The sequence below is a fragment of the Cataglyphis hispanica genome, chromosome 2 (genome assembly GCF_021464435.1).
Source record: "Cataglyphis hispanica isolate Lineage 1 chromosome 2, ULB_Chis1_1.0, whole genome shotgun sequence".
NCBI lineage: Eukaryota > Metazoa > Arthropoda > Insecta > Hymenoptera > Formicidae > Cataglyphis > Cataglyphis hispanica.
The window spans coordinates 9,884,962-9,912,319 of record NC_065955.1 but is presented as its reverse complement, the minus strand read 5'-3'; the positions used below and the strand labels follow the sequence as shown (position 1 = coordinate 9,912,319).

At 33.7% G+C, this 27,358-nt stretch overlaps 1 protein-coding gene and 2 long non-coding RNA genes across 8 annotated transcripts; 2 read left to right on the top strand and 1 right to left on the bottom strand.

The window, feature by feature from the left end:
- Positions 1–1,182: 1,182 nt before the first annotated feature.
- LOC126859173 (uncharacterized) lies at positions 1,183–3,255 on the top strand. 4 transcript variants are annotated; one of them, XR_007688766.1, is made up of 4 exons: positions 1,417–1,550; positions 1,764–2,122; positions 2,251–2,815; positions 2,918–3,255. It is a non-coding gene; the product is annotated as an uncharacterized LOC126859173 (long non-coding RNA). The 4 variants fall into 4 exon arrangements; XR_007688765.1 differs by having other exon boundaries at positions 1,183–1,550; positions 1,764–2,815; XR_007688768.1 differs by having other exon boundaries at positions 1,183–1,550; positions 1,764–2,815; positions 2,900–3,255.
- Positions 3,256–3,802: 547 nt separating this feature from the next.
- On the bottom strand, positions 3,803–6,048 carry LOC126859171 (uncharacterized). 3 transcript variants are annotated; one of them, XR_007688763.1, is made up of 5 exons: positions 5,687–6,048; positions 4,724–4,881; positions 4,359–4,441; positions 4,164–4,264; positions 3,803–4,075 (listed from the first exon to the last, which is right to left on the bottom strand). It is a non-coding gene; the product is annotated as an uncharacterized LOC126859171 (long non-coding RNA). The 3 variants fall into 3 exon arrangements; XR_007688762.1 differs by having other exon boundaries at positions 3,803–4,060; positions 4,370–4,441; positions 5,687–6,044; XR_007688761.1 differs by having other exon boundaries at positions 3,803–4,060; positions 5,687–6,043.
- Positions 6,049–9,558: 3,510 nt separating this feature from the next.
- Positions 9,559–24,648, top strand: LOC126857049 (uncharacterized). The gene is made up of 5 exons (XM_050606131.1): positions 9,559–9,632; positions 9,955–10,058; positions 11,435–11,551; positions 24,270–24,447; positions 24,645–24,648. The coding sequence occupies exons 2-5, from the start codon at positions 9,959–9,961 to the stop codon at positions 24,646–24,648; spliced, it is 399 nt and encodes a 132-aa protein (XP_050462088.1). The 5' UTR covers positions 9,559–9,632; positions 9,955–9,958.
- The last annotated feature ends 2,710 nt before the right edge of the window (positions 24,649–27,358 follow it).

Below are 27,358 nucleotides of genomic sequence, written 5' to 3'. Positions count from 1 at the left end.
CGCTTCGGGGCTCGATTCGCTTGCCGACGTGGCCATGTCACAATCGCAATTACGCTAATGCCAACGCGATAAACATCAATAATTTCGAGCCAAGCTCGAACGCAAAAATAACACGAAATCGCGGCCACGACGGCAGAACGAAGGATTCCGATTGCGATTGCGAGTGGCTACTATACAGCAGAATAACCTCACCGGCGACGATGCTTTTTTCTCGGGAATCCGGGGGCTCGGCAGCTTCCCTCCGTTCAGCATCTCGAGGTCCTGCCGCAATCCTTCCCACTCTCCTCGCTCTCGGCCGGGATCCCTCCTCGCTCTCACTCACGCGTATTCACCCTTGCTCTCGCCCAAAACGCGTCTATCGCTTTCACACGCTCGCGCCAGTCTGACCCGGGAGCACCGCGATCTAGAATCGGTAACGCCGGGCCAGCCGGGGATGCGCAACCGGGGTGCGTGTTATCACGGCCAATCACGTGATAACACGCGAGACAGCCTGGCGGCACGCTCATGATCGTACCGGGGGCGCGCGCACCTCCGAGATTGCGATCAATATATTTTCCACGGGGGCCCTTCGGCTCTCCGAAGCCTTGGCGGTTCTGCCGGGATCTCGGAAGCGAGGAACGCAACGGCGTCCCTCGCCGACTTTCTTTTTCCCGCCGTGTCTCGCGATGATGGAGCTCCTTCGGGATCCTTCGGGGCACGTCTCCGCACGGTCCTGCATCAAGGCGCGAGGATCCTCCTTGTCCAATCGCGCTTCTTGCCTTGCTTCCGAATTCGATAGTTGATAATTCCTTTCCTTTTTCCTTTCGTCCTCTCGAAGGTCCATTTACTTATAGTAAAGAGAAAAAGAAATTAAAGTATAAAAAAGAACAAAATATTATAATTATATCACAAAAAAAAATATTTTTATGGATATATATGTATAACATTTTATCTCTCAATGCAATACTAACGAGAATGTATCACACTTATTGGGTGCGTTCCGAGTTACGCATAAAGTGTGTAAACTGCATAGAAAGTCATTCCGATTTAACCAATGCGCGCAATAAAAGCGCTTTGGTAGCGCTGATAATTCCCTAAATTGTATTAACTGTACTGAATTCTAGTACTCGTCCCAGCGCATTGACTGCTTCTATTTCGACTTGAAGCAGTTGATGCGTCTGATGCGTTTCTTGCGTAAAGCGGGGAACACACACTTTTCCATAAGCGCATAACCATAAGTATAAGGAAATTGATTGGTTCATTTTCTTATGCATACATTTGTGAACCAATCAATTTCTTTATGTTTATGGTTATGCGCTTATGCGAAAGTGTGTGCTCCCCGCTTAAAGCGGGGAGTACACACTTTTCCATAATGCATAACGCATAATGCTTAGCACATAGCATAATATGCAGCAATGCACACGTAATGTATGTACGATACATAAGAATTTTATATTCAAGATGGTGAAGTTCGCTTTTTAATTTAAAAGTGTGAAATCTTTGGCAAAATATTGTGAAAGTAAAAAGTTATGAAATATTCGAGAAGTAGATACAATTGATCGATTTTCTTTGTAAGTTGTATATCTGAATTTATAAATAAAATATTAATGTAATTAATAACATAATTCCTATAAATGTAGACGCTAAAAACGTAACGAATATTTAAAGTATATTATAATTCATATGTAGATGTAAAAAAAAATAAAATAATGTGATATGAATATGTAAGTAATTAAGTATATGCAAGAATTTGGAAATTATATTTCTTTTTAATATTTTTTTAGGCGATGTCTGATTATATACCTAGATACAGGGCATCTGTTTTCATAAATATGAATGAAAATGATCTTATTTTGTTCGTTTTGCAATTGTGCCTATTGGTTATTAAAGAAAAGAAAACGAAAAAAAGATGGCTAAATCGGAGATGATGGGTTAGATCCATTAACGTTGTACGTTCTATACATGGGGGGGATTATGAACATCTCTTTCAAAAGATAAAGTATAATGATCCAAGTATATTTTGTCGATATACAAGGATGAGAGAGGAAACTTTTAAGCTTCTGTTACAAATGACAAGACCATTTTTGACCAAATCAAACCATCGAGCATTTAGTCTAGAGCAGCGTTTGATCATAACTCTAAGGTAGTTACTTATTTTCTTATGAGCTGTTTAATTGAAGAATGAAACATATGTGTAAAACAATATCATTTTTCAAATGTTTTATGCCAGTATTTTTGCATATCAATATTTCTATCAATTATTTTGTATAGGTTTTTAGCAACCGGAGATCAAATACTATCTATTGCATTAGCGTTTAGATGTGGAGAGTCAACTGTTCGAAAAATTATCCAAGAAACTTGTCGGGTTCTAGCCTAAGTATTGCAGCCAATTTACCTTTGTTTGCCAACAGAAGAAAAATGGAATAATATTTGTATTGGTTTTCTGGAAAGCTGGAATTTCCCCAATTGCGCTGGATCTTTTGACGGAAAACATATAAAAATACAAGCTCCGCCAAATTCCGGGAGTTTATTTTTTAACTACAAAAAGACATTCAGTATTGTGCTAATGGCTGCATCATAAATATATGTTCACACTAGTTGACATTGGTTCATATGGTGGCAATAGTGACGGTGGTATTTTTACTTTTTCTGACATTTATTCAGCATTGGAAAATGAATTACTGAATCTTCCCAAAGGGACTGTAAATCTTCCTGGAAGTAACATTACAATGCCTTGTTTTTTTCTCGGAGACAGTGGTTTCCCGATCAGTACTTTGATGATGCGACCTTACTCCGGAAAAATACTTAATGAAAGAAAAAAAATATTTAATTATAGGTAAGCAATTTGCGCAATTATTATTTTTATTACAATGCACTATTATTAAAATATATCTTAATCTTATTAATTTTTATTTTTAAGTTTTATTAATTTTTGCAGATTATCTAGAGCAAGGCGTACTATAAAAAATACTTTTGGTATTTTATCTTCACGATGGAGAATTTATCGAAAGCCCATTAATATGCATCCGAAATATATAGACATGATTGTCATGGCGACTGTATGTCTACATAATTTCATAAAATGTGAGGAAGATCTTGTGGAAGCGAAGAACAGAATATACTGTCCTCCACATTTTATAGATTCAGAGGACTCTGAAGGTAACATCATCCCCGGGGAATGGTGACAATATACTGAAAATGTACTGAGAGATATATCTCCCACTTCAAAGCATCATGCAACTACAATTGCATACAAACAATGAGACAAACTGGCTGATTATTTTCTAACACAACCCTGCGAAGTTCCGTGGCAGTATGATTATGTAAGAAGAGGACAACATCGTGATGATTCATAATAAAATACTATTGAAAATTAAATATATATATTTATGTAAACATATGCTTATGTTATAATAAAACGATTTATTACATTGCATAAAAAAAATAAATATAACATTTGTGTCACTCGTTACATATTGCATAAAAGAAATAAACATAACATGTACCACTAATTATCACATGTGTTGCATTAAAAATTAATATATCTTATCAGTAATAATTGCATGTTACATAAAAATAAAAAAAAAACGTATCATTAATTATCACATGTTACATAAAAAAATAATTTAACACGTATCACTATTTATCACATGTTGCATTAAAATATTTAACTTATATATCACTAATAATTATATATCATATAAAAAAAAATAGAATGTCATATAAGATATAACAATTAAATATCAAATAAAATACGCAACATTTCTTTCTTTTTATCTGCCTTTGTACATTAGGGCACATTGATAAATAATGAAAGTATTAATTGACAAAATGCCATATCTTCTTCCATTTTCGGCTTTAGAGATGACGGAGATGAAGAAACTGAAACACATCTGTTCTCTAATAAAGAAGTAACTTTATCAATGGCATTTTCTAGAACATCCGGCTGGGATGTTTTCCTTTTGACTTTATTCGTTTTCCAATTAAATCTTTGTCCCGCGTATGTCCAGAGACACTTACTGCAGATGTTGAAGAGCTGCCAGATACATTTGAGTGCAAATCCGGACTTAAAGAGTCATTACTAAAAACAAAGAAACTTTAACATTATTCTATGTATGCCTCTGTATGTACATATGAATTTAAAAAACATGACAACTTTTACTGATCCTATATGCTGTGCTTACTTGTTAAATCTACGATGCTTTTTATTAATGGTAGTTTATTTAAAGTAGTCACATTTAGAGAAGATAAATTATTTTCTTTTTCATCGTGTGAGCCAAAATTTCTGAAACAAAATAACAAAGGTTTTATTACTTACTAGGTTTTATTACGTACAAATATAAGATTTCTACTTATATGAAAATTGATCATTAATTTACGTGTTATATACTTTTGTAGATTGGAAGATCCTATTACCGGAAATACACTTTTGTTTTGCATGTTGTATATGTTGGTCATCGTTCTGGAAAAGAAAGAAATAAATATTTTTAAAGATATAATATAAAAATGAATAAAAATATACTTGCGAATTCCTGTAATGTATTAAATTGTTCAAAAAATTCGTTTGAAGTTCGAGAATTTAAAACAAATTTTAACAACCTAATATTATATTAATAAAATATCTTAGAACATCAATTATTTGTTTCTATTTTATCAATTTCATTATTTTTCTGAAAGCAGAAATACGCTTTATTAGCCAATCTAATTTCTATATTATATATAGATAATAATATATTAATCTTACTTTTTCCTTTTAACAAATCGTTCTAGGAATTGCATATTGTCAAAAAATTCAAATATTTTTCTTTTTGATGCTCCACTTCCGGTGGTTGTTTTTTCTTGTTTTTTTTTCATGTGAATAGCGTTCCCTCAGTCGCATCCATCTATATTGACAATCTTCCACTTGCAATAAAAATAACATTAGCTTAAAACATTCAATAATAAACAATTTAATAATAAAAGAAATTTATTTTATAGATTTTAACCCTAACAATACACTATGTCTAGAGGACATCCAAAGGATGTTTTAACATGTCCTCCGAATATTCTCCGGATATCCTCTAGACATGGTGTGTTGTTAGGGAATTATTCGAAAGTATGATGAAATATAACTAATGAAATATAACAATCAATCGCAAATTTATTCATTATGATGAATTGAACTTATTTTTAAGAAATTTAATTTTATCAATATTTAATTAAATGTACCACTAAGCTTGCTTTTCAGTAAGAGACACAAGCGACATATCAGAGACACACAATGTTTAATATAGTTGCTTTCTAACAATGACACAAATATAAAAAGCTAGAAAACTAAGTATATTTGTGTCATGTTATATTGTTGTAGCAAAGCACTAAATCAAATATTAGATCTATTCTTTTTAGCTGAACTACTTGCATGTTCATCCTTTCTCTTTTTATCTTCAATATGAAAAAAAAAGAGGAAAGAAAAACTATGCAAACAGTTTAGCTAAAAAGAACAGATCTATAATGTCACTTTAAATTATTTATCTCTTGCTGGAAAGCAACTCAAATTAATTAAATTTTCAGATTATTAACATAATATTAATTTAATAATGAACTCATTTTAATTAGCACAATTTTATTATTAGTAATTTTTTTTACTGAAAATGCGTTCAAATAATAACTGAATGTATAATTTAAATGTAGAAAAGCATTATGTATGTATCATACCCATGATACTTACTATTTCTACCCAAGCATTCTGTTTTTTGAGGCTATCTTTAAAATCAGTTAATACATAAATAAGGATGGTCACAAATTAAAGAGATCAGCAAAGCATCTCATTTCATTTTTACTCCAATAATCAAAATCTTCGTCCTCGTCTTGATATGACGAAGCATAATAATATGAATCATGATTCATTTTCCTATCAACATTAAATACAGATATGATTTAATAACAAAAAAAAAATAATTTTATGATAGTTAAAGAATTTTATCTAATATTAATAAAAAACATTTAAACATATCTTCATAGAGTATTCCGAAAAGGTTAGAAAGGTTGGAAACATAGTTTGTTGTATATAGTACGCAGCACGCAACACATCTCTTCGCACAATCCGTAATGTTACGTCTCAGCGACGCTCTTTCTCTCTCTATACCTCAGTTAGTGAGAAAAAGAATGCTCTCTACTTTTATAGGGCAACCTGCTTTCACCGGCTATACCTCAGAGACGCCGAGAGCTAGGACTAATCTAGTGGATCTAGGGGAATGATGTAGCGCAAAACTATTTGGTTACTAGGAAGTTCCACTAGGTACTTTAGGGATATGGATGCAACTAGGTATATGTAATTCGAAGGTTAATCAGGTTTAAAGAATAGACTTTTAATATTATAATAAAAGAAAGATATCGATTATGGTTGCGTTTTATGGCAAGTCCGCTTGTATTGTGGGTTTACCGTATGGAAGGGGCTTGTTACTTAAGATATATATATATATATATATATATATATATATATATATATATATATATATATATATATAATTAGAAACCGTAAGAGTTAGAGAATTAAGATTTGAAAAGGAACATTATAATAGAAATTAAGGGTAGTTAACAAATTGTGGACACTAAATAATAGAGAGTTAGTTAGATCGAATTAATTTATTATGAGAATTGTTTAAGGAATAAGGTCTTTATATTGAATAAAAGTATTCAATATCAATACTTGATTATATTATGACTCTAAATTTCTGATAGGAAGAGAAGGTTTAGAAAAGAGGTCGAATGTCGCCAGGGGCACCGTAATAAGCGCTCGGCAACGATGGAATTTTAGAGAGAATGTGTAATGTCGCCAGGGCACCGTAATTAGCACTCGGCAACTAGGTTCAAGGATTGGGTTGTGTTCAGAAAATTAGATAATAAATTTGATTTCAATTTAATCTCCTGTTGTCATTTCTTGTGGGAGGTTTTTAAATTGATAGGAAAAGCCGCCAGGGCACCTCGATCAGCGCTCAGCAATTAGGTTTAAGGGTTATATAAAGAATTCAAGAAGAAAGGAGGGAGTCGCCAGGGGCACCATAAGCGCTCGGCAACGAGGTTTAAGGATTATATTCAGAATTTAGGAAGAAAGGAGGGAGTCGCCAGGGGCACCATAAGCGCTCGGCAACGATGGATTTTCGGGAAAAAGAGCAAAGTGTTGCAAGATTAAGTCAGGTTTAAATGACAACAGTAGTATATATTTTGCATGGAATTTATAAATCTTACTTAGTATTGATATTATGGGTGTGTTTTAAATAATAGTAGGATAATAGATTAAAGTTGACTGACTGGAAACTGTCAGCCACATGCTAATGCTTGACAGAGGATTTCTTATTATTTAGAGGATGAAAAGGTAATTAAATGATATTAGGGGTTGTCAGTCAATTCAAATAAAGTTTCTAATATTTATGGAAAGATGGGGATTTATAGTAATTGTAAGTACTTACCGTGATGTGGCAGGAAAATCCTTCCTTCTGTTCAAGTTCTGGTCGTACTCTGTTAAGCCCTTCTCTCGTCCTTTAAGACCTCGGTCGTGGATGAAGTAGGCCGGATAAAAGTACACAGATGTATGCACAAAGTTTCTTATTATTTCCTTAGTTTTACACAACTTAACACTGAATCGACAATTATATTAATCGAAATGGAATAGTGAATAGTACGCGAACAATGAATGAATAATACGGAGCGAATACTTGTACGAAATAGTAAGGAATTAGTAATGAATAATGTTAGCTAAGAATAAATGATTCGAATGCTTGAAGATCTCTTAATTGACTGACCGAACTGAATTGAATGCTTGAACTGAATTGAATGTAATGCCGAATGATCTGAATGGTTGAAGACTTCTTAATTGAATACCATGCAATGCCCCGAACTGAATGCTTCGAATTGACTGCCCGAAGGTTCGAAATCGCCGGCTTATATACTGTCGAAACAAAGGGTCTTCGGGCCGTGTGCAGATCACGCGTTGCGCTCTGGAAGGTTCTTAGAATGATTCAGTGGAGGACTTCTGAGAAGAAAGATTTTTAACAACAATTCTTCTGAGAATTGTCGATCGATATGTTTATCTGACTATTGAGTTTCGGCGCTCGTGGTCGTAGCCGTCGCGAGTCCGTTCGACTTATCGCTCGCAATATCAGGTTTCACTGATATGAGGCCTCTTATGCGCATTCTCTTCTTAAGCTTAATTAATATTTTATAACATAAAATCCTTAATAATATGGTTAATATTTATGCTTATTAATTTATGGAATCATTTGTTCTATTTATTTCAGTTCTGATAATAAGTTGGCAATTTATATAAAGTTATGGCATTCTATAGTTTAAGAAAAATAGATATTTTAGATAGCTTATATGTATTATATGTAATGTATATAATTTATGATTCCATAGAATATAAGCCTCTTAAATTTATATTTATGGTCGCTTGATCGATACTACAATAAAACATATTAATTTTATTAAAATCATTTATTTATGGAAGCATTCGCGCATTATATAATAACCTGTTTTAATTAATATGATTTTAATTATTGATAAAGTATAATTGTATTGAATATAGTATTGAAAGTTTAATATGTGTTGTTTTGGATAAAATAATTATAAATATTCAACAAATCATAGTCAACAAATTATTATTATATACGTTTTATGATTCCATAAAGTACGGCGCATTTACTCCTCAATTTAAGAGTGAGTAATTATTATATATATATTTGTCTGTATGATTAAATATTAAAATCTTAAAAGTTAGATATTAGTATCGATATTATCGAATGTGAAACTCGCTCGCAAGTCCGTTCTTAAAGTAATCAGCAGGTTAGTTCTAGAAAGTCACCGCTGTACAGCTAGCTAGTTCTAAATAATGCTTCCTGATTCGTCGAACTAAGGAATTCTCAATTCCTTGCGCCATCAATTATTATTACTAAAAGGATTAAAATATATTCGGTTTTTAGGCTAAATAATCATATGGAACTAGAATGATAAGCGATTAATGAAATTAGTTAACAATTAAAATAAAAGCAAATGGATTACATAATTATTCCATAGGTATTTTGCAGGGATAAAAGCGGTACTTAATTACTAGCTAAAATATAGTTTTTAAAATTGGCAGGACGTTACAGTAACCATAAAGCAGGGAGCACACACTTTTGCATAAGCGCATAACAATAAGCATAAGGAAATTGATTGGTTCATTTTCTTATGCATACATTTGTGGACCAATCAATTTCTTTATGTTTATGGTTATGCGCTTATGCAAAAGTGTGTGTTCCCCGCTTAAAACGGGGAGCACACACTTTTGCATAAGCGCATAACCATAAACATAAAGAAATTGATTGGTCCACAAATGTATGCATAAGAAAATGAACCAATCAATTTCTTTATGTTTATGGTTATGCACTTATGCAAAAGTGTGTGCTCCCCGCTTAACAAACGATCTGTTTACGGTTAGTTCTCGTTAGAACTATAATATAGACCTAGCCTATAATATAGACTTCTAAATTATCACAAATTTCAAGCGACAGCTATTCTGCAATTTTATGATTTTAAAAAATGTATTAAATTTTCATAAATATACAAAATCAAAGATATTTTATTATTAATACATGAAATTTTTAATAGAGATTTTCGTTTATCTTTTTAAAAATTTGGTAAAATTATTTATTAGATATAAATTTACATGATAAAAAATTTTATTATTTTTATTATGACTTTTTGTGAAGATTTTTAAAAAGAAACAAACAATATGTTGCGTTTTTAATATTTTGAAGTTAAATTATATGAATGTAAATTATTATGAATTTTAAGATAATATACATACATAAATAAATTACATAACGTAATATAATTATATAATATTATAACGATTTTCATTAATTTTTAATTTGTGGATATAGAAGTGTCTTGAATATGAGTTCCACCTAAATCACAGAGAAGATCATTTCCATAAATATAATTTCTCTTTGCTTTCAGTGTCATGATCACCAACGAGATATTGGAGGATGAGGATTTCACAAATTCGACACCAATAACCGACAATATCGAGAGAGAAACAAACATTTCGCAGAACATTCAAGGTTGTATCATTCTTGTAATGACACATGATCTTAATCCTAATGATTAATCCTAATGATTAATTTTTGGGTCTGCACTAGAAACGTTTTTCTTTCTAAAAAAGTTTCTATAGAAGACGTTTGATGGTATTAAGTCAAAAAAGACCAGTATATCTCCATCTGATTGTCAGCATCTAAATCGAAAACGGATATATTACATCCAGAACATACATATTAGTTAAATACAACCATATATAGTTATGCATTGTATATAACTATGGCCCGTATTCATAATCCGTTCTTATTTTAAAACCGTTTTAAGTAATGTCTTAAGATGCTAATATGGCTTTGTAATTGATTTACGACATCTTAAGATTATATTCAAGACGGTCTTAAATATAAGAACTGACTATAAACACCAGCTATAAATTATATGTATGTTCATACAAATATGTATGTCCATACAATTCGATATGATCATATATGACTAATATGTATATTATTATATCTAACCATACATTAAATTTTTTTTCAGATGTTTCAAATATATTACAATATATTACAATGTTGGTATAATGTTTTGTTGTAATAATACAAAAAGCAATTATATTAACGTTGTCGCAATCTTACAGCAATGTTTCGCAATACATTTGCACTGTTTTAATAAAATTTATTTTGCAATATGTCTACAACCTTTTTGTGCTGTATAAAAATAATTTTAAATCATCAATAGTTTCTTTTTTTAAAAAGATAAAATACATTTGAAACATTAAAAACTATTTTTGCATTACAGAAAAGCATGTTGTACGACCCCAAAAAAGTTATGTACATTGTCATCTTTGCAAATAAATAATTTTTTTTAAACAACTCCAATAAAGTATTTTGAAGACTATAATTGTAGTTTTTGAAATCTGAATTAAAGATAAAGAAACTTTTCTTTAAAAGCATTTTTCAAAAATTTCTGATTTTTATGTCAAGTACCAATTTTTATGACTTTCTTTAAAAATCGATTTGACTATACTATTATTTTTATGTTATTACTATATTATTATTTTTTTTAAGTTAGCTATAGGACGTATTAACAGATACTACAAAAAGCAAATGTTTGAATTTTTTAAAAAATTTTTCTACTGCTTCAAATTTATACATTTAGTCAGACCTCGCAGACTCAGGAGTTCGATATTACGGTATTTCAAAATTATTTAATTACTTTATTGTTAATATTTTGCACTTTTAAAAAAATGTAAATAAATAAAAAATTATTTGAAAAAACAATAAATAACATGTAAAATATGGAATTGAATAATTTAGATACATTGATTTTGATTATACATTTAAAAGAGATTGGTTAATATATAAAATCATAATATTTTCTGAAATAAAATTTTTTGATATTTCAGAAAATAAAGAAACAGATCAAACTCAGAACACTAGTGATGATAAATATCCAGTAAAACGCAACACAGTTGTAACATTTGCACCGAGACATACAAGCATTCCGTTTAATGATGATCGAGGTATCTTTTTAAAGTAATATTTTCTCTTTTTTTTTTCTTAAAAGAAATAATATTAGTATAGGTATTTATTTACATTAACATATACTTCGCTGATGATCTTGACTTTCACATATGTTGTAAGGGTAAAGTTGCTAATTAATATTTACTTTGTTTTATTTGATGGTCTCGTATAGTTTTTGAGACATTTAACGAAAAAGATTTATTGAATAAAATGTAATTTTCCGACACCATGTACATTTAATAGAACGTATTCAAGTAATTTATTTAAACATGACAAATAAAATGTGTGGATAGCGGGTTTTCCTATTCCATTTGTACCGTCATCTGAAAAATTTTAATTTAACCCAACCTATTTTAGATTTAAAATTAGTTTTGAATTAGGTTAGATGTTTTTTAGGTAGAGTGCAAGAGGAGGAGCCCTTCCTTCTTCACACATTAAAGTCATAACTTTTTATATTTTTATAAATATTTTTATGCAAAAATTTGCAAACTTATGCACAACCGTATAATTATAAACTTTGTTTTGCATCCGAAGCACAGGGCGATATAGGGCCACTTCTGTGTTTCGCGCAGAAAGTTACAAGCTCATGTAAAATCGTAAAAATTGGTAAACATTTTTCGTTAAATATTTCAAAAATTATTTGAGACCACTAAATAAAATTAAGTAAATATAAATCAGCAACCTCAAAATCAATATCGACGAGATGTCTGTTAATATAAATAATTATCTTAATATATAATAAAAAATATATAATATTTTTTTTTATAAAAGAGAATTCGAATGTATCTATACAGAGTCTATACAGTCTGTTTATAAAAGTCCGAGTAAATTTCATAACTGATTATTTGCTCGAACTTTTATGGACAGACACCTTGTATATGTTATCACTATTAAAAATTGAAATTTGTATGTATACATATAACATGTTTATGATATATTTAAAAACTATTATACATATATTTTATGGTAAAATATACAGAAAATATACAGATTGTCCCATTAAAAGTGGCCACCCCTTTTTATTTTGTAAACTAAAATAGATAGACCAGAACAAATATATATATATATATATATATATATATATATATATATATATATATCAAATTAAATGGTTCAACTGAAACCTATTATGAGCATAATAGTTGCTTCCAACAACTATTTGTTAACAAACAGAGAGATCGCTAACTTCTTAAAAGAGTCATGACCGGCTGGATTTCTGGGCCATAGTGATCGAAGTAGTGATTACCGGAATTTAGGCAAGCGAATTTTAGGCCTGGTTTTGCAGTATGAATTTAGTGTATTATTACGAGGTTTTACTGTTTAAATTTTATATTTTTCGAATACGGTTGCGGGCCGGACTGACAGGCTGCGCGGGCCGGGCATCCTAGACATACACACTAACATTAGTCTAGTTTACACCGATATTTAATACGTATTGAATACTACACTGACCAATCATTACCATTTCTGTAAAGAATGGAACGATTGTAATTGGTCAGTATAATATTTAATACTAAGTATTAAAATAATAGTCTTTTACATATTATACAAATTTTATCGACTTTAAATATTGGGGGCGACGTCTATCTTTTCACTTTCCGCCCTGCATTATGGCCAACTTCTGACTCGTGCATAACATTGCCATAATAATTATTAAACCAGTCAAGCCGATCACACACACTTTCCATAACCGTAATCGTATAAGGATTTGACCATTCGGATGGCTATAGCAATGCGATTGGTCGAATCCTTACATTATGGTTACAATTACGGTTATGGAAGTGTGATCGGCTTTGGTCATGCTGTCATTTGATCAATTCGAAGTTGGCCATATCACATGGTCGAAAACGAAAAGATAAAAGCTAGACATCACTTGCGATGTATTCGCTTCAAACAGCGCTACAACTTTTATCTTATCAAAATAATCCACTGATCTCTATATATAACTGGATAAGGCATAGAACAAAAAGGCTGTGAACAATTGAAGGTGATGGGCTATGTTTACAATATGGCGTCTAATGGTTGTACATACACTGCACGTCGATGGTTTCTTCCATTTCCTTAGCAAGCAAAACAATATCTATCCTTTGCTAATGCATAAGATTTCTATATATTTGCAAAGGATAGATATTATTTTACTTGCTAGGGAAACGGAGCGAATCATTGATGCGCAGTGTACAAAGCAGCGTAGAAATCAGATCGTATTCGTGTGATTCATTCAAAATTTAAAAAAAAATTAACATGGTACAAAAGTGTATTTATTGTGGAAAAAAAAATATATATATATATATATATATATATATATATATATATATACACTTTCGGCAATTCTGGGACACCCTGTATATATATATATATATATATATATATATATATATATATATACAGGGTGTCCCAGAATTGCCGGAATAGTTTTTAATGACAGATTCTTCATGGAATTCTAAGCCAAAAAGCTCTTTACATAAAAGTAATCCGATGAATAGAATTTAAATGGTGAGGCATTGAAGTTGACGTATGGGAACTGAAATTCGTGCGGTCAGGATCGGCCAAATTTGACTCATGACTCGTGTATCACAGCGATGCATTTGTATACTTTGTTTACTTTCTAGCATAGTCTTTAATGGGATGTGCGGGATATTGATTAGATTAACTTAACAAATGACAAATGTAAAATAAATAATTATTAAATAACAAATTGAACATAATTTCATCAATCAATTAATTAATTAATTACTTAAATAACTTAAATTAATTTCCCATATTTTCCCCTATTTAAGGCTTAAGTAACTAGTAATACAAAATAAATCAATAATGAATAAATAATAAATAATTAAATGTAGAGTAATAAGAAAAAAAATAATTAAAAGTAAAAAAATAATAAATCAATAATAAATAAATAACAAATGATAAATAATTAAATGTATAGTAATAAAGAATATGCATCGCCGTGATACACAAGTTATGAGTCAAACTTACCGATTCTGATCACGCAAATTTCATGAGCTCCCATACATCAACTTCAATGCCTCATCATCAAATAAATTCTATTCAATAGACCACTTATTTGTAAAAAGCCTTTTGACTTTAGAATTTCATAAAGAATCTGTCATTAAAAACTTTTCTGCCAGTTCTGGGACATCCTATATATATATATATATATATATATATATATATATATATATATATATATATACAGGATGTCCGACAATTCGCGCAACACCCTTTAAGGAAAGATAGAGAGTGTTATTTTGAACAAGAAAGTCCTGTACCATTTTTTCTATAACGCTTAATAAAAGAGTTATTATTGAGTGAAGTCTGGCCTATCATCGCCGATCTTCAGCCGGGCGCACGTCGATGAGTCGTCATAATATCTGAGCGCTCACGCACACTACCAGGCGCGCGGCTCACCGACCGTGCGTCCAGCTAAAGATCGGCGATGATAGGCCAGACTTCACTCAATAATAACTCTTTTATTAAGCATTATAGAAAAAAAATGATACAGGACTTTTCTGTTCAGAATATGTAATATAATGTAATATATGTAATATAATCTAACTTAACCTCTACCTATTTCTAACCTACCTACACACACACGTACACCGCTACCTGCCCTATCCTAATTTGGGACCTCCGCTTCCGGCTTATACCACGTTTCTAATCTTTTCACACATTTTTATTCACTCATCCCACATCAATCTTCTCTCTCTCGCCACTCTCTCTCTCTCTCTCTCCCTCTCCCTCTTTCCTCTCGCTATCCCTCTCGATCTTTCTCTCTTTCATCTTCCTCTGATCTTATCCTTCCATTTCCGATCCGATCTCCTTTCTCATTCTGCCTTTCCATCCTCCATTCCACATCTTTCCACATTGCCTCCATGTTCCCTCCTCCTTCCATCTTTGCTCTCTTCATCCTTCCAGTACCAGTTCCCCTCATTCCATTTCCCAACCTGTACCTTGCCATCCTTTGCCATCTACTTTCCCCCCAGTCACTCTTCAGGTATTCTGGAATCCCACTCCCCTTGATTTCTCCGTAGCCTCCGTATTCTCATGTTGTACTTTGACCCTTCTATCTTTTCCCATCTTTTCTTTTCATCCATCTCTATGTCCTTTTTTACAAAATAACCGAAGTCCAGCACTCCTTTCGATCTTTTCGCTTTTACCTCCATTACACCCATACCTCTATTTTCAAAAAACCCACACCTTTCTTCTTCCCACTTTGATAATTCCTTTTTCTTCTTATACCTCTTCCTCAATTCCTCCCAACATCTCCTTACAATCCCACTCCTCCTATCTTCCTTCAACCTTTTCTCGAACTCCCACGCCCTTCTCCCGGCCTTACCTCTTAACTTCTCTCTCTGTAATTCCTCCCTTACCATATAGCCTGGCGTTCCCCATTCCAATCCTAACCTAACATCGATCTTAGATACCTTTCCTGTAGCTCCTTCCTCTCTCTCCAGCCCCAAATTTCCACCCCAACTCCACCTCCGTCCACACCAGTTTATCGAAGAGCCATAATCTTCTTCCCCAATCATTCCTAAATTTCCTTTTGCCAATTTCAATCCTGACCCATTACAGCAGCTCCCTTCCTTACCCTATCTCTTATCTGTGCTTTCTGTCCTCAATTTTTCTATATTACGTAACCCAAGTAAGTAAATTCTTTTACCTCCTCTATCACCTTTTCTTTCCATCTCTAACTTACATTCCTTTTTCTTTCCTGAACCTTAAGATTTTCCCACATTTAATTCCAACCCCTCTTTTTCTAGATATCCCTCTAACTTTTCAATCATACTCCTCATTTCATCCTCCTCCTCCGCAATCAAAATCATCCGCGTATGCCAAGGTGTAAATTCTTGTCTCCCCTAATTTAATTCCTCCCCATCCTCCTCTACTCATTACCTCCTCCATATCAGCCGTCACCAAATTAAATAAGTAAGTACTCAATGGACACTTCTCCCCTTCCTATCCAAAACTCTGCTCCCAAATCCTCTTCCCTCCTCACTCTGTTTCTATTCTCCCTCAAGACATCCTCACTCCTTTTAACCAGCCCTTCCCTCACCCCCCTCTCTCTCATCGTTTCCACCATTTTTCTTCTATCTACCGAATCAAACGCTGCTTTCAGATCTATAAAGAACGCTACTAATTTTCCTTCTTACCCAACTGCTTGTTCACTAAATAATTTAGTACAAATATGTTGTACATTGTCCCTAACCCCTTCCTGAATCCAGTCTGATTCTGCGGCACCAATCCCTTTTTCTTCACCTCATCGCTTAATCTACTTGCCAGCACCGAAGCGTACACCTTATAAAGCGGTGTCAGTGACACTCTTCTATACTATTTTACCCTCTCCCCTTTCTTCTTCTTTAATATCGGCACAATCACCCCCTCACTTTACTCATCTATCCATCCTTCTCCCTTCCATTCTCCACCATTCCTCCATTCCATCCATTCTTCCACCTCCATTCCATCCACTTTATTATCTTTCTGTCTTCCAATCGCCTTATCTCATTCCTACTTATGCTCTCCTCCTCATCCATTCTAATGCCTACCCTCTATTCTATCAACTCTCCTCCATCCATTCCATTCCATCCACTTCCATTATCTTCATTCCTTCCACCTCTTCCTTCTTTCCTATTCACTATCTCTCCATACTTCCTCCTTTCTCTCCTTCCTCTTCCCCTTCTATATTCCTTCCTTCATCTTTCCATCTCCTTCCTTCACTATCTTCTTTCTTCCACTCCTATCCTCTCTTCTTTCTTCTCTGTTCATCCACCTATCCACCTCCTTTATCTTATCTCCATGTTTTCCTACCATCTATCTCTCCCACAAGTCCTCCAATCCATTCTTTCTTCCATTCCTTCTCCATCCATTCATTTCATTCTTCCATACTTCCTCTCCATATTCCTCTTCACATTACTCCTATCCTTCATTTCTGCTCCTTCCATTCTACTATCCTCTTCCATTACCTTCATCCTTCTTATTCCTTCTCTCTCCATTAATCTCCTTCTTCCATCTAATTCCTTCCATTCCATCCTTTCATTCCTCCTCAATCTATTCCATCCATTTCTCCATCCATTCCCTCATCCATCCATCCACTTCCTTCCTTCCTCTTCCTTTCCATCCACTTTCCATTCCATCCTTCCTTCCATTCCATCCCTTCCTCCTCCATCCACCATTTCTCATTTATTCTTATTTCCATACCCTATCCATTCCTTCCTTCTTCTCTTCCTCCTTGCTATCCCTTCAATCTCCATCTCATTCTCCTTTCCTTCCATCCAATCCTCTAAATTCTTTCCTTCCTACCTTTGAAGTTTCTTCACTTCTTCCTATCTCTTCACTTTCCATTTCTCCTCCACCTCCATCCTTTCTTCCTCCATCTTCTCTTCTCCATTCCTTTACTCCTTTCGTTTCTCCTTCTCTCCTCCCTTTCTCTCCTTTCCATTCTACTTTCTAACTCTTTTATCTTATTCCCTATCCCTTCATTTACTAACCGCCCTACTCCCTTCCCCCTCCCCGATATCGCGATTTTCTATCTTTTCTATTTTCCCCTCCAACTCTTCAATACGACCTTTTAGCTCTTCTCTTTCTTCCTTCCATCTCTTTTCACTCTCCCTAAACTTCTTTCTTATCTCTTCACCCCTCCTTACCCCTTGTTCCTAGTTCCCCTTGCTTCCTCTTTCATATTTCAATTTCTTCCCTCCATCCCTTCATGTCTCATTTCATTCATTACTCCTCGATCCTTCTAACCTCTCATCCATCTTTCTATTCATTCCATCTGTCCACATCCTCCATCCTTTCCCCTAACATCAGCTCCTCCTTTCAATCAGCTCCTCCACATTTCCGTAGCCATTTCCTCTCCTTTCCTTTCCTTTTTTCATGGCGAACTGCGCCATTTTGTTTTCCCGCGCCCTGTATGCAAGCTCCCGTCACTATCCACTAATCCACTCTACGCTCTCCTACCTATACTCTATAGCCTAACTGTCACTGCCCCACACCTTTCTTTATAACCTTATATTCGCCCTTATGCCTTGCCTCCACTTTCAACCTTGACCTCTTCACGCTCTCTCACACTCACGCTTCCACACCAACACACTCCTCTTCCACTCCTCACTTTATCTCTCTACAACTTGCAAAGCACACACGTCAACCACCTCGAAGCACACTATCTGACCGCGGAAATGGAAGTCCTTTTATTTAAATATACTTTTTTACTTAATAATATAATATTAATAATATCAAATATATGTATATTTATATTTGATTATTAATATATATATTTGATTACAATATTAATATTTTATTAATTTATTTTGTTGTATACTTCAATTTATAATCTTCAAATATTGTAAAAATAAGATTCAAAATTTAATAATATTAATAACAACAAAAATAATATTTAAAAAGTTGTTAGTAATTTAAATTTTCCACCGAGAAGTAGACATAACCTACAACTTTAATAGCTTCCGGTGTTCTATTGGTCTCTGAGCTGCGAATCGTAGTGTAAGCCTTATCCAGTTATGTATAGAGATCAGAAATAATTACATTATTATAAAAAAATTATGCCTCTTTATTTGTTATAGGCATCGGTATGGTTTGGTTGACTCGATTATTTAATACTATTATCAATTAATTTAATCGCGCTCTTATTGCTATCCAATTATTTTAATTTAAAAAGGTAGATAAATGAATGTTCTCTTTTTGTTATTTAGAAATAAGCATTAGATTTATTTGTATAAATACAGGGGAGATCCCGTTTGTCTATAACTTCCCGATTGCTTATAGTTTCATTTGCCTACAACGTTATGCCGACAGCTTCAATTGCCGACATTCCCAATTGCCTACAGAGCGATTGCCTACAAGCATTATTGTACCCATATAAAATTTAAAAATACAAATGTACGTTTGTACACATATCATTATTGTGCACATACATATTGTACACATGACATAATTGGGCACATACACATTGTATACATGACATTATTGTGCACATACACATTGTACAGATGACATTATTGCGCACATACACATTGTACACATTCGTATGATATTAGCCGACGACTAACTTTTTTTTTAAATAATTATCTGTGAATTTTTAATTTTTATATGTGTACAATAATGCTTGTAGGCAATCGCTCTGTAGGCAATCGGAAATGTCGGCAGTTGAAGCTGTCGGCAAAACGTTGTAGGCAAACGAAGCTGTAGGCAATCGGGAATGTAAGCAAACGAAGCCTCCTCTAAATACATATCTTGTTAATATTTGTTAATTAATTTTCGTTTAACAAATCTGTTAAGAAAACTGTTTTTCTTCCGCGTTTCTTGGTTTGTGTAGCTATGTCTCTCTTTTGTAGTGTCCTTCGCAGCGGAGAAATCAGCGGTGGTGGGTACCACGCTATTGCTGGTGACTGTAGGAGTGCTTTAATTCCAGGCGCCTTTGTCTGGTTTTTCTCTGGTGTCCTTTGTAGCTCTGCTGATTTGACGCCAGATATCGTGATTTTTAATGCTGAGATTCTTCGATTTTTAAAGGAATCTGGCGACCTGGCACCTTGATTCTCTTTCGATTTGCTTGGTAGTACGGGACGAAGATTAGTTGATCTGTTATTATTGATCTCCGGCATGAGATTCCTCGTTCCTCCTTGTTTTTTTAGGCAACCGAGCGCCGTTTAAAAAAGGCTTTAAAGGCGACCGAGCGCCGTAGTTAGTATTGAGCTCTGGTTATGTTTTATTTATAGGGAGCTCCTTTCGAACGAATGCGTCGCTGTTCTGCTTCCTCCCGGTGGTGAAACGGAGTGGTATCGGGCGAGTTCTCCTAGGGCCACGATCTCTGCCTTAGAAGGCAGGCAGATAATACTCTTTAACCCTTAACGTGCACTGTGGGGTCAGAAAGACCCTAGACATATTCAATGTCAATTTACTCTGACTCGCATCACGAAAATTAAACTTGTCACGTCATCTAGTATTAGTTCAAGGTACCCTCTTTCTCCCCAAGCATGATACGCTACTCGTCGGTATAGCTCAAGCATTCAAGCAAAGTAGACGCTCCGAGGCTTGGGGTCGCGAAATCCCTCGGTGTGCACGCAGTGATTTTTTGGAGTGTTCTTTGTATTTTTTTTCTGTGTTTTTTATCGTCGATCGTCTTCAATACAGAATAAGTATCTCGTAAAGTACGATGTGAATTTTTTCTATGACGTATATATATTTATATAATTTTTCGGTGTTATTAGATGCCTTACAATTTACGGGATCGATCCATTCGACAAGACCTACTCGAAGACGATAATAAAGAGTGCAATAATGAAGAGTGTTTTGGGGGAAATCCCTCAAATGAGGAGGCTGATCATGCTTCCAAAATGTTTGCAAAGGATTCGGAATATGAAACATCAAGTTTCGACGAGGATCTGCAGAACGCCACGTTGGATAAACGAATTTTAGAATCACGCGCTCGTGATCGGCCTGTGTCCAAGTTGAAAGGCAAAAATGAATTCATTTGGAATATGAAAGCTCCAGAACGGAGATCAAGTATGTCCAATCATGTTTTCGTGCGAAGCGCTTTATCATGACTGTTTAGAATGCGCTGCCATTTTTAGCACCGATTGCTTCGATCAACTGTGTCATTCTACGAATGTCAGTCACAAAAAGAACAACTAGGTGGCCAATGAAAATTTTTTTTGGTTTGCTAGATCAGGCGATTGTCATCAGGATATTGTTGAAATGTAAAAATATGAGAGCGGAGAATAGAATTAAAGTTACTGCAATCGCGTGTCTGGAACAGATATGTTCTTATCTCGTAACGCTGCACTTGAAAAAAAGGTACGTGCAACCTTTGCTACAAAAAGATAATAAATTTGGCATTGCCGCGATAATCAACAAAGACAAGCTTATCGGAACAAAGAAAAGAACGCCTGGTATTAGAAAAAAGATATAGGCGCGAATTATGTGATAGAAAAAAAGACAACAAAACAAAAAAGATGTGCCAAATCTGCGTCCGATATGCCTGGAGCACCGCGCATATTTGTGCGTTGATTGTTACGATTTAGAATAAGTATTATTATTTGATATTGTTTTTTTTACTTTTTTCTAACATCTTGCCTTCGCCTCAATATGTTTTACAAAGAAAAACATAGTTTATTTTGAAAATAAATCGATATATTTTGTAAAAAAAACGTTTTTTTTTTCTACAATGCCTCATTTCGATTCTCAAAATAAATCCCTTTTTTGGAACGCGCCCTATTGCACTAATTTTTTTCTTAAAGTATCACATCTCGATAGTAACAGGTTAAATTTTTAGCTTAAAATATAAAAAATAGTATGAGTTCTGATTTTTTGAATAAAAAAAGTCATTTTTCGCGTTTTTTTTACTTGGGAAACTTTTTTTTCATATTCAAAATTAAATTTTTTGTAAAAACACAATTCCGTCGTATAGAAGAATCTTTCAAAGTTATTATGTAATTTTTCCAAGTCAAAAATTTAAATAGCTTTATTGCAGCAAGTATTTTAGTAGTGGGGACTGAAACGACCCCAGTGTGACCATTATGTAATTCTGCTGAAGTGTACACGTTAAAGGAAGCGTTGTGATGTTTCTCTGTGTCGGCGACTGAGCGCCGAGAACGAACGTATTTACTCGCAGCGTCTAGCGCTCGGCGAATTAATATAGCGTCTGAATGTTATTGGAGCTAGCTTTTAGCGTCTAAGCGCTGTTTAAGCTGAATTAGCGTCTAAGCGCTAATGAGCTCGTTAATTGGGTCACTCCGTAGGGGATCCGCCTTATAATCCTGCTGAGATGTTTTCTAACCGCAAGTTGACGCGGTTAGCCATAGTCGTCTAGCGGCGCCAGGCGACAGTAAACTGCGTGGGCGACGCGTTAAATTTCGCGGGTCGCGCGTTGTTTTTCTCGAGGTGCGCGTTCTAGTGGCTGCTGAAGTTACGCCACATTTGTTAACACAGATAGCTTGTGAAAGTAACCATTATGCTCACAATAGAGTTTAGTTTGGACTATTTAATTTGATAAATATTTGTTACGGTCTTCTCTTTTAATTTAAAAGATAAAATGTGGCCACTTTTGATAAGATACTCTGTATATACAGAGTATCTTATCCGGAATCAATTGCATCACCCAATGTGCAAATAGAGTAGGTGAAACCAAGAAAAAAATTCTTTATCATTTTGAGATTTTCATAATAATTACTGAGAAATTAATTTAAAAAAATTGATTAATTTAAAGAACGAGTATAAGCGCGGCGAGAAAGAATGGCTCAAAGACAATCCAAAAGTTTGCGGTCGCTATGCGCGCGACGATGTTTTGGAAAGAGTGCTCTATAAATGACAATGGTTATGCACGAGCGGTACATAATAGATTCTAATGCAACTATAGATCAATGAATTGTCCCTTTTTACTGCGCACTTATATTCATGCAAATTGGTTAATCTTTTTTAATTATATCTTTTTTAATTATTTTTAATTTCTCATTAATTATCGCAAAGATCGATAAAATGGTAGTGGATTTTCCTATTTGATTTAAACCACTTTACTTGCACGTTAAGATGGGACAATTATTATCAGACGCTGTATATTTACATAATCCTGTATATTTACATATCTGTCCGCAAATGTTTATATTATTATTAGATCGCTAACTTCATTAAAAGAGTTATGGCCGGCCGGATTTTTGGATCATACATAGTAATCGCCGGGATTTAGGCAGACGGATTTTAAGCAGCTGGTTTTGCAATATGGATTTTGTATACTATTACGAAGTTTTACTGTTTAAATTTTATATTTTTGAATACGGTTACGGGCCGGACTGATAGGCTGCGCGGGCCGAAAGTTGGGCATTCGAGACATACACACTAACATTAGCCTAATTTACATTGATATTTAGTACATATTAAATACTACAATAGCCAATTATAGCCATTTCTATAAAAAATGTAATGGCTGTGATTGGTCAGTATAATATTTAATACGTATTAAAGTATATAGATGTAACTAGACTACTAATACATGCCAAGTATCACATATGCACTACACACGCACTGCCGCCATTTTGTTGTATGATATCATTGGAAGTCCGACCGGCCACAACTTTCCATATTTTAAAGCCTGAAGCAATCTAGGTTTGCAATCTAGATTTAGTATAGACATCTGCGTATCTATCATATACATATTGTAATATATAAATAATTGCCTACGTTTAAATACGTAATAATTTATAAAATTAAATTATATATATTCAAAAATAGATTTATTTGATATACGATATTATTATTATAAGGGTGTTTCAAAAGCGTAGACAACGCTCGTGAAGGAATAGAGCACAGTAAACTGAACAGAAAATTTTTTATCATTTTTTTTTCTATAACACTTAATAAAGGAGTTATTATTGAGTAAAATCTGGCCAGTCAGCACCGACTTTTAGCCAGGAAGGACACCAGTGATCTGCGCATCTGGTGTCAACCACGGAGTGTTCACATACACTACCAGGCACGCGGCTCACCGATATGCGCCCAGCTAAAAGTCGGCGCTAATTGGTTAAATTTTATTCTATAAAAATTTCTTTATTAAGTGTTATAGAAAAAAAATAATAAAGGACTTTTCTGTTTAATTTTCTGCGCTCTACTTGTTCACAAACGTTGTCTGAAGTGCTTTGAAAGACTGTATATTACAATTTATATTTATATATATAATTACATATATAATATTATCTATGAATGCTATGTGGATAGAACCGGCCTGCGTGGAAAGTATAGAACAAGACGACGAGTTAGTCTTGAAAGAGAATCTTGATATAAATAGACTGTATTCATCCAACATGCGTTTGACACAATCAGATACCTCTAAAAAATCAACAGATGAATTCACACAGACGTTCTTTAAGTCTATGATAAAATTGTCAAATCGACGGTTTGTCGAAATCATCAATATATCCGTGAATCACGATGATAAATCTTTAATGTTTTATTGTTGTTCTGATTAATTATTGCCTACAAAAAAGAATGAACATAACAATATTATGCAATATTACGAATAAAATCAGATTTACAATCAATAATAATTATTGAAATTATTTAGATAAAGATAATCTCATAAATATATCTTAGATAAAATCTTCTTGTTTTAAATTTAACTAAATGAAAGATAAAATTATAAAGAACATTATCTACAACAAATAAAAAACAATAACATTTTTTGGAAAACAATTTAGAATATAAGAACATTATATACATACGTTTAATTTTTTATTCGTCTTTATTTTCTTAAAACAAAATTGTTTCAATGCGTTGTTTGATTTTTGATCCATTGTTTAATTTTTGATGCATTTTGTTTGATTTTTTGTTTGATATATTTCATAGATTCATTGTTTAATATATTTGCCGCTCTCAATTAAAAAGATGTTGAAAGCAGATATTTTACAATTCTATTTACTTGCATCGATATAGATTAAAGTCTTTAAACACATTTTCTTGAATAATTTGAAAAAGATAATAATTTTTTAATTTAAGGTACAGATTAAAATAATATGTCCATCGGTAATCTAACTTATAATATATTATTATAATATTACTATAATTATAAAAATATAATAAAATATCATAATAGCTCATCTAGATAATTATCTAAATACTTTTATCAAGATGATAGAAATACTAGTCACGTACATGTGTACGTAATATTTTAAAATAAATAATCTACTAATCTTGTACAATATTAAAAGCGTTTCAATATCAAAATTTTTTAGAAAAATTTCTCAATTGGAACAAAAATCAATAAATAAAGCTTCATTAATAGAAATATAATGTAATTATAAATAGATGATATAACTCAACTTTATATGTATGTATGTATGAATCTTTATTGTTCCCCTAAGGGTTTCAATGTTACAACATCTGTACTTTTACATATCTTCTTCCTCCACAACCCGACCTGACCTCACATTCTATTTCCCCCTTCCCTTTCTTTCTCTCGCCTCCTTCCTTCTTTACTCCCTTCTTTATTTTCTCCCTCTTGCTCCCTTCTTCTTTCAATGCTTAACCTTCTTCTCCCATACTTTCCTCTGCTCGTCCCATTTCCATTCCTTCCCGTCGATCCACAGTCTCCTGTTACCCAGCGTACTTCTTCTTTTCCTTCTTTCTTCCCTTGCCTTTTCCATCATCCTCCATCTTAATCTCCTTTCTTCCATTTCCAGATCCTCGTCCACTCCAATACCCCATTTCCTCCTAATTTCTCCTTTCTTCTCTAGAAGCTCCTCTCTGTCCTCTTCCTCTTCTATCCCTATCAATAAAACTTTTCTTCCTCCTTCCCCTTCTCTTTCTATTATCTCTGTCATCTTCATCTTCCTGTCCAGATCTCCATCCATCCATGTTCCTTCCTGTCCCATCTCTCCTCCATCCTCCTTCCATCCTTCCCTTCCTTCCACCTTCCATTCCTTCCTTCACTCCATTCCTTCCTTCACTCTCTGCCCTTCCTTCACTTTCTTCCTTCCTTCCCTTCCATTTCGTTCCATCTATTCCTTCCATCCTCCTCCATTCCTCCTTCCTGTGCTCCATTCCATCCTTCCTCTCAGTTATCCTTTTCAATTCCTTCTTTCCTTGCTCTCTTCCTTTTCATTCCTTCCATTTCATATCCACTCCTTCCTTTCCATGGTTTCTCTCCTCTTCTCTTCATTCATTTTTCCCCTCTTCCTTTCACCTTTTTCCTTAAATCTTCCTCCTTCCTTCCTACTTATCTCTTCTTTCTTCTCCTCCATCTCGCCTCTTTCTATCCTTTTCTTCCTATCCCTCACCGCGAATCTTCTCTCCTTTTCCTCCCACCTGCCTACTCCTACATTTTCTCTTTCAGGCTCTATTATTTCCTCCTTCCATCCCTTGTTCCCTTACTTCTCATTCCTCTTCCCTCCTTCCATCCTCACTTCCTCTCTTTCATTCTCTTTCCTTCACATCTTCCTTCCTTCCTCTTCCACTTTCCTCCCTGTGTCCTACTCTCCTCTGCTCCTCCACTCCTCTCCCTCCACTCTCTCCATTTCTCTTCTTTCCTTCCTCCCTACCCCTCCTTTGCCATCCCTGTCCTCTATGTTTTCGCTTTTCCATCTTTTCATCTTTCTTTTTAACCCTTTCATCTCCTTTCTTATGCCTCTCAACTCCTTCACCAGTTCCTCCATCCATATTCTCCTCTCCATCCCTTCTGTCCGCCTCTGCCCATCTCCTTTCCTTCCCTTGCTACTTCCTTCTCCTCGTTCTGCTTCTTCTCCTACTTGCTTTGCTCTCTCTCTTTTATCGTTCCACCTCACTCTTCTCTCTCCACTCCGACTCGCTGTTCTTCCTCTCTCTTCGCACCACCCTCTCTCTATCATTCTAGCTTCTCCGCTGTCTTCCACTCACTTTTCCACGCTTCTCAATTTTATATATAATTATAATATAATTTGAATCATTGTATGAGATTTTTAGAAAAAAAATAAAATAATGGACTAAAAACTGAAAGATATACGTATACTGAAAAATATATCAAAAATATGTTAACTGATTAGACGAAATCATATGTTGTATTCAAATAATCAAACAATGTTATGTAGATATATATTTGTTATTATTTAAAAAGGCAATAAGCTATCAAAGAAAAAATGTTTTACAGATATTTTTTACAGATATTTTTCTGTAAATATCTTATATAAATCTATAAACATTTTAGATCTATAAATATCTTTTATTGACGCACAAAACTCGATAAATGATACAAATTATTTATACAAATGATACACGTTTGAGAAACTGATGAAACATATCAGATTGATTAAAAAAAAACAAAATAAAATATACTA

Coding starts and splice junctions, on each gene's coding strand:
- LOC126857049 (XM_050606131.1), top strand. CDS start 9,959: ATGATCACCAACGAGATATTGGAGGATGAGGATTTCACAAATTCGACA. Junction 10,059..11,434: donor CATTTCGCAGAACATTCAAG/GTTGTATCATTC, acceptor TTGATATTTCAG/AAAATAAAGAAACAGATCAA. Junction 11,552..24,269: donor TCCGTTTAATGATGATCGAG/GTATCTTTTTAA, acceptor CTATGTGGATAG/AACCGGCCTGCGTGGAAAGT.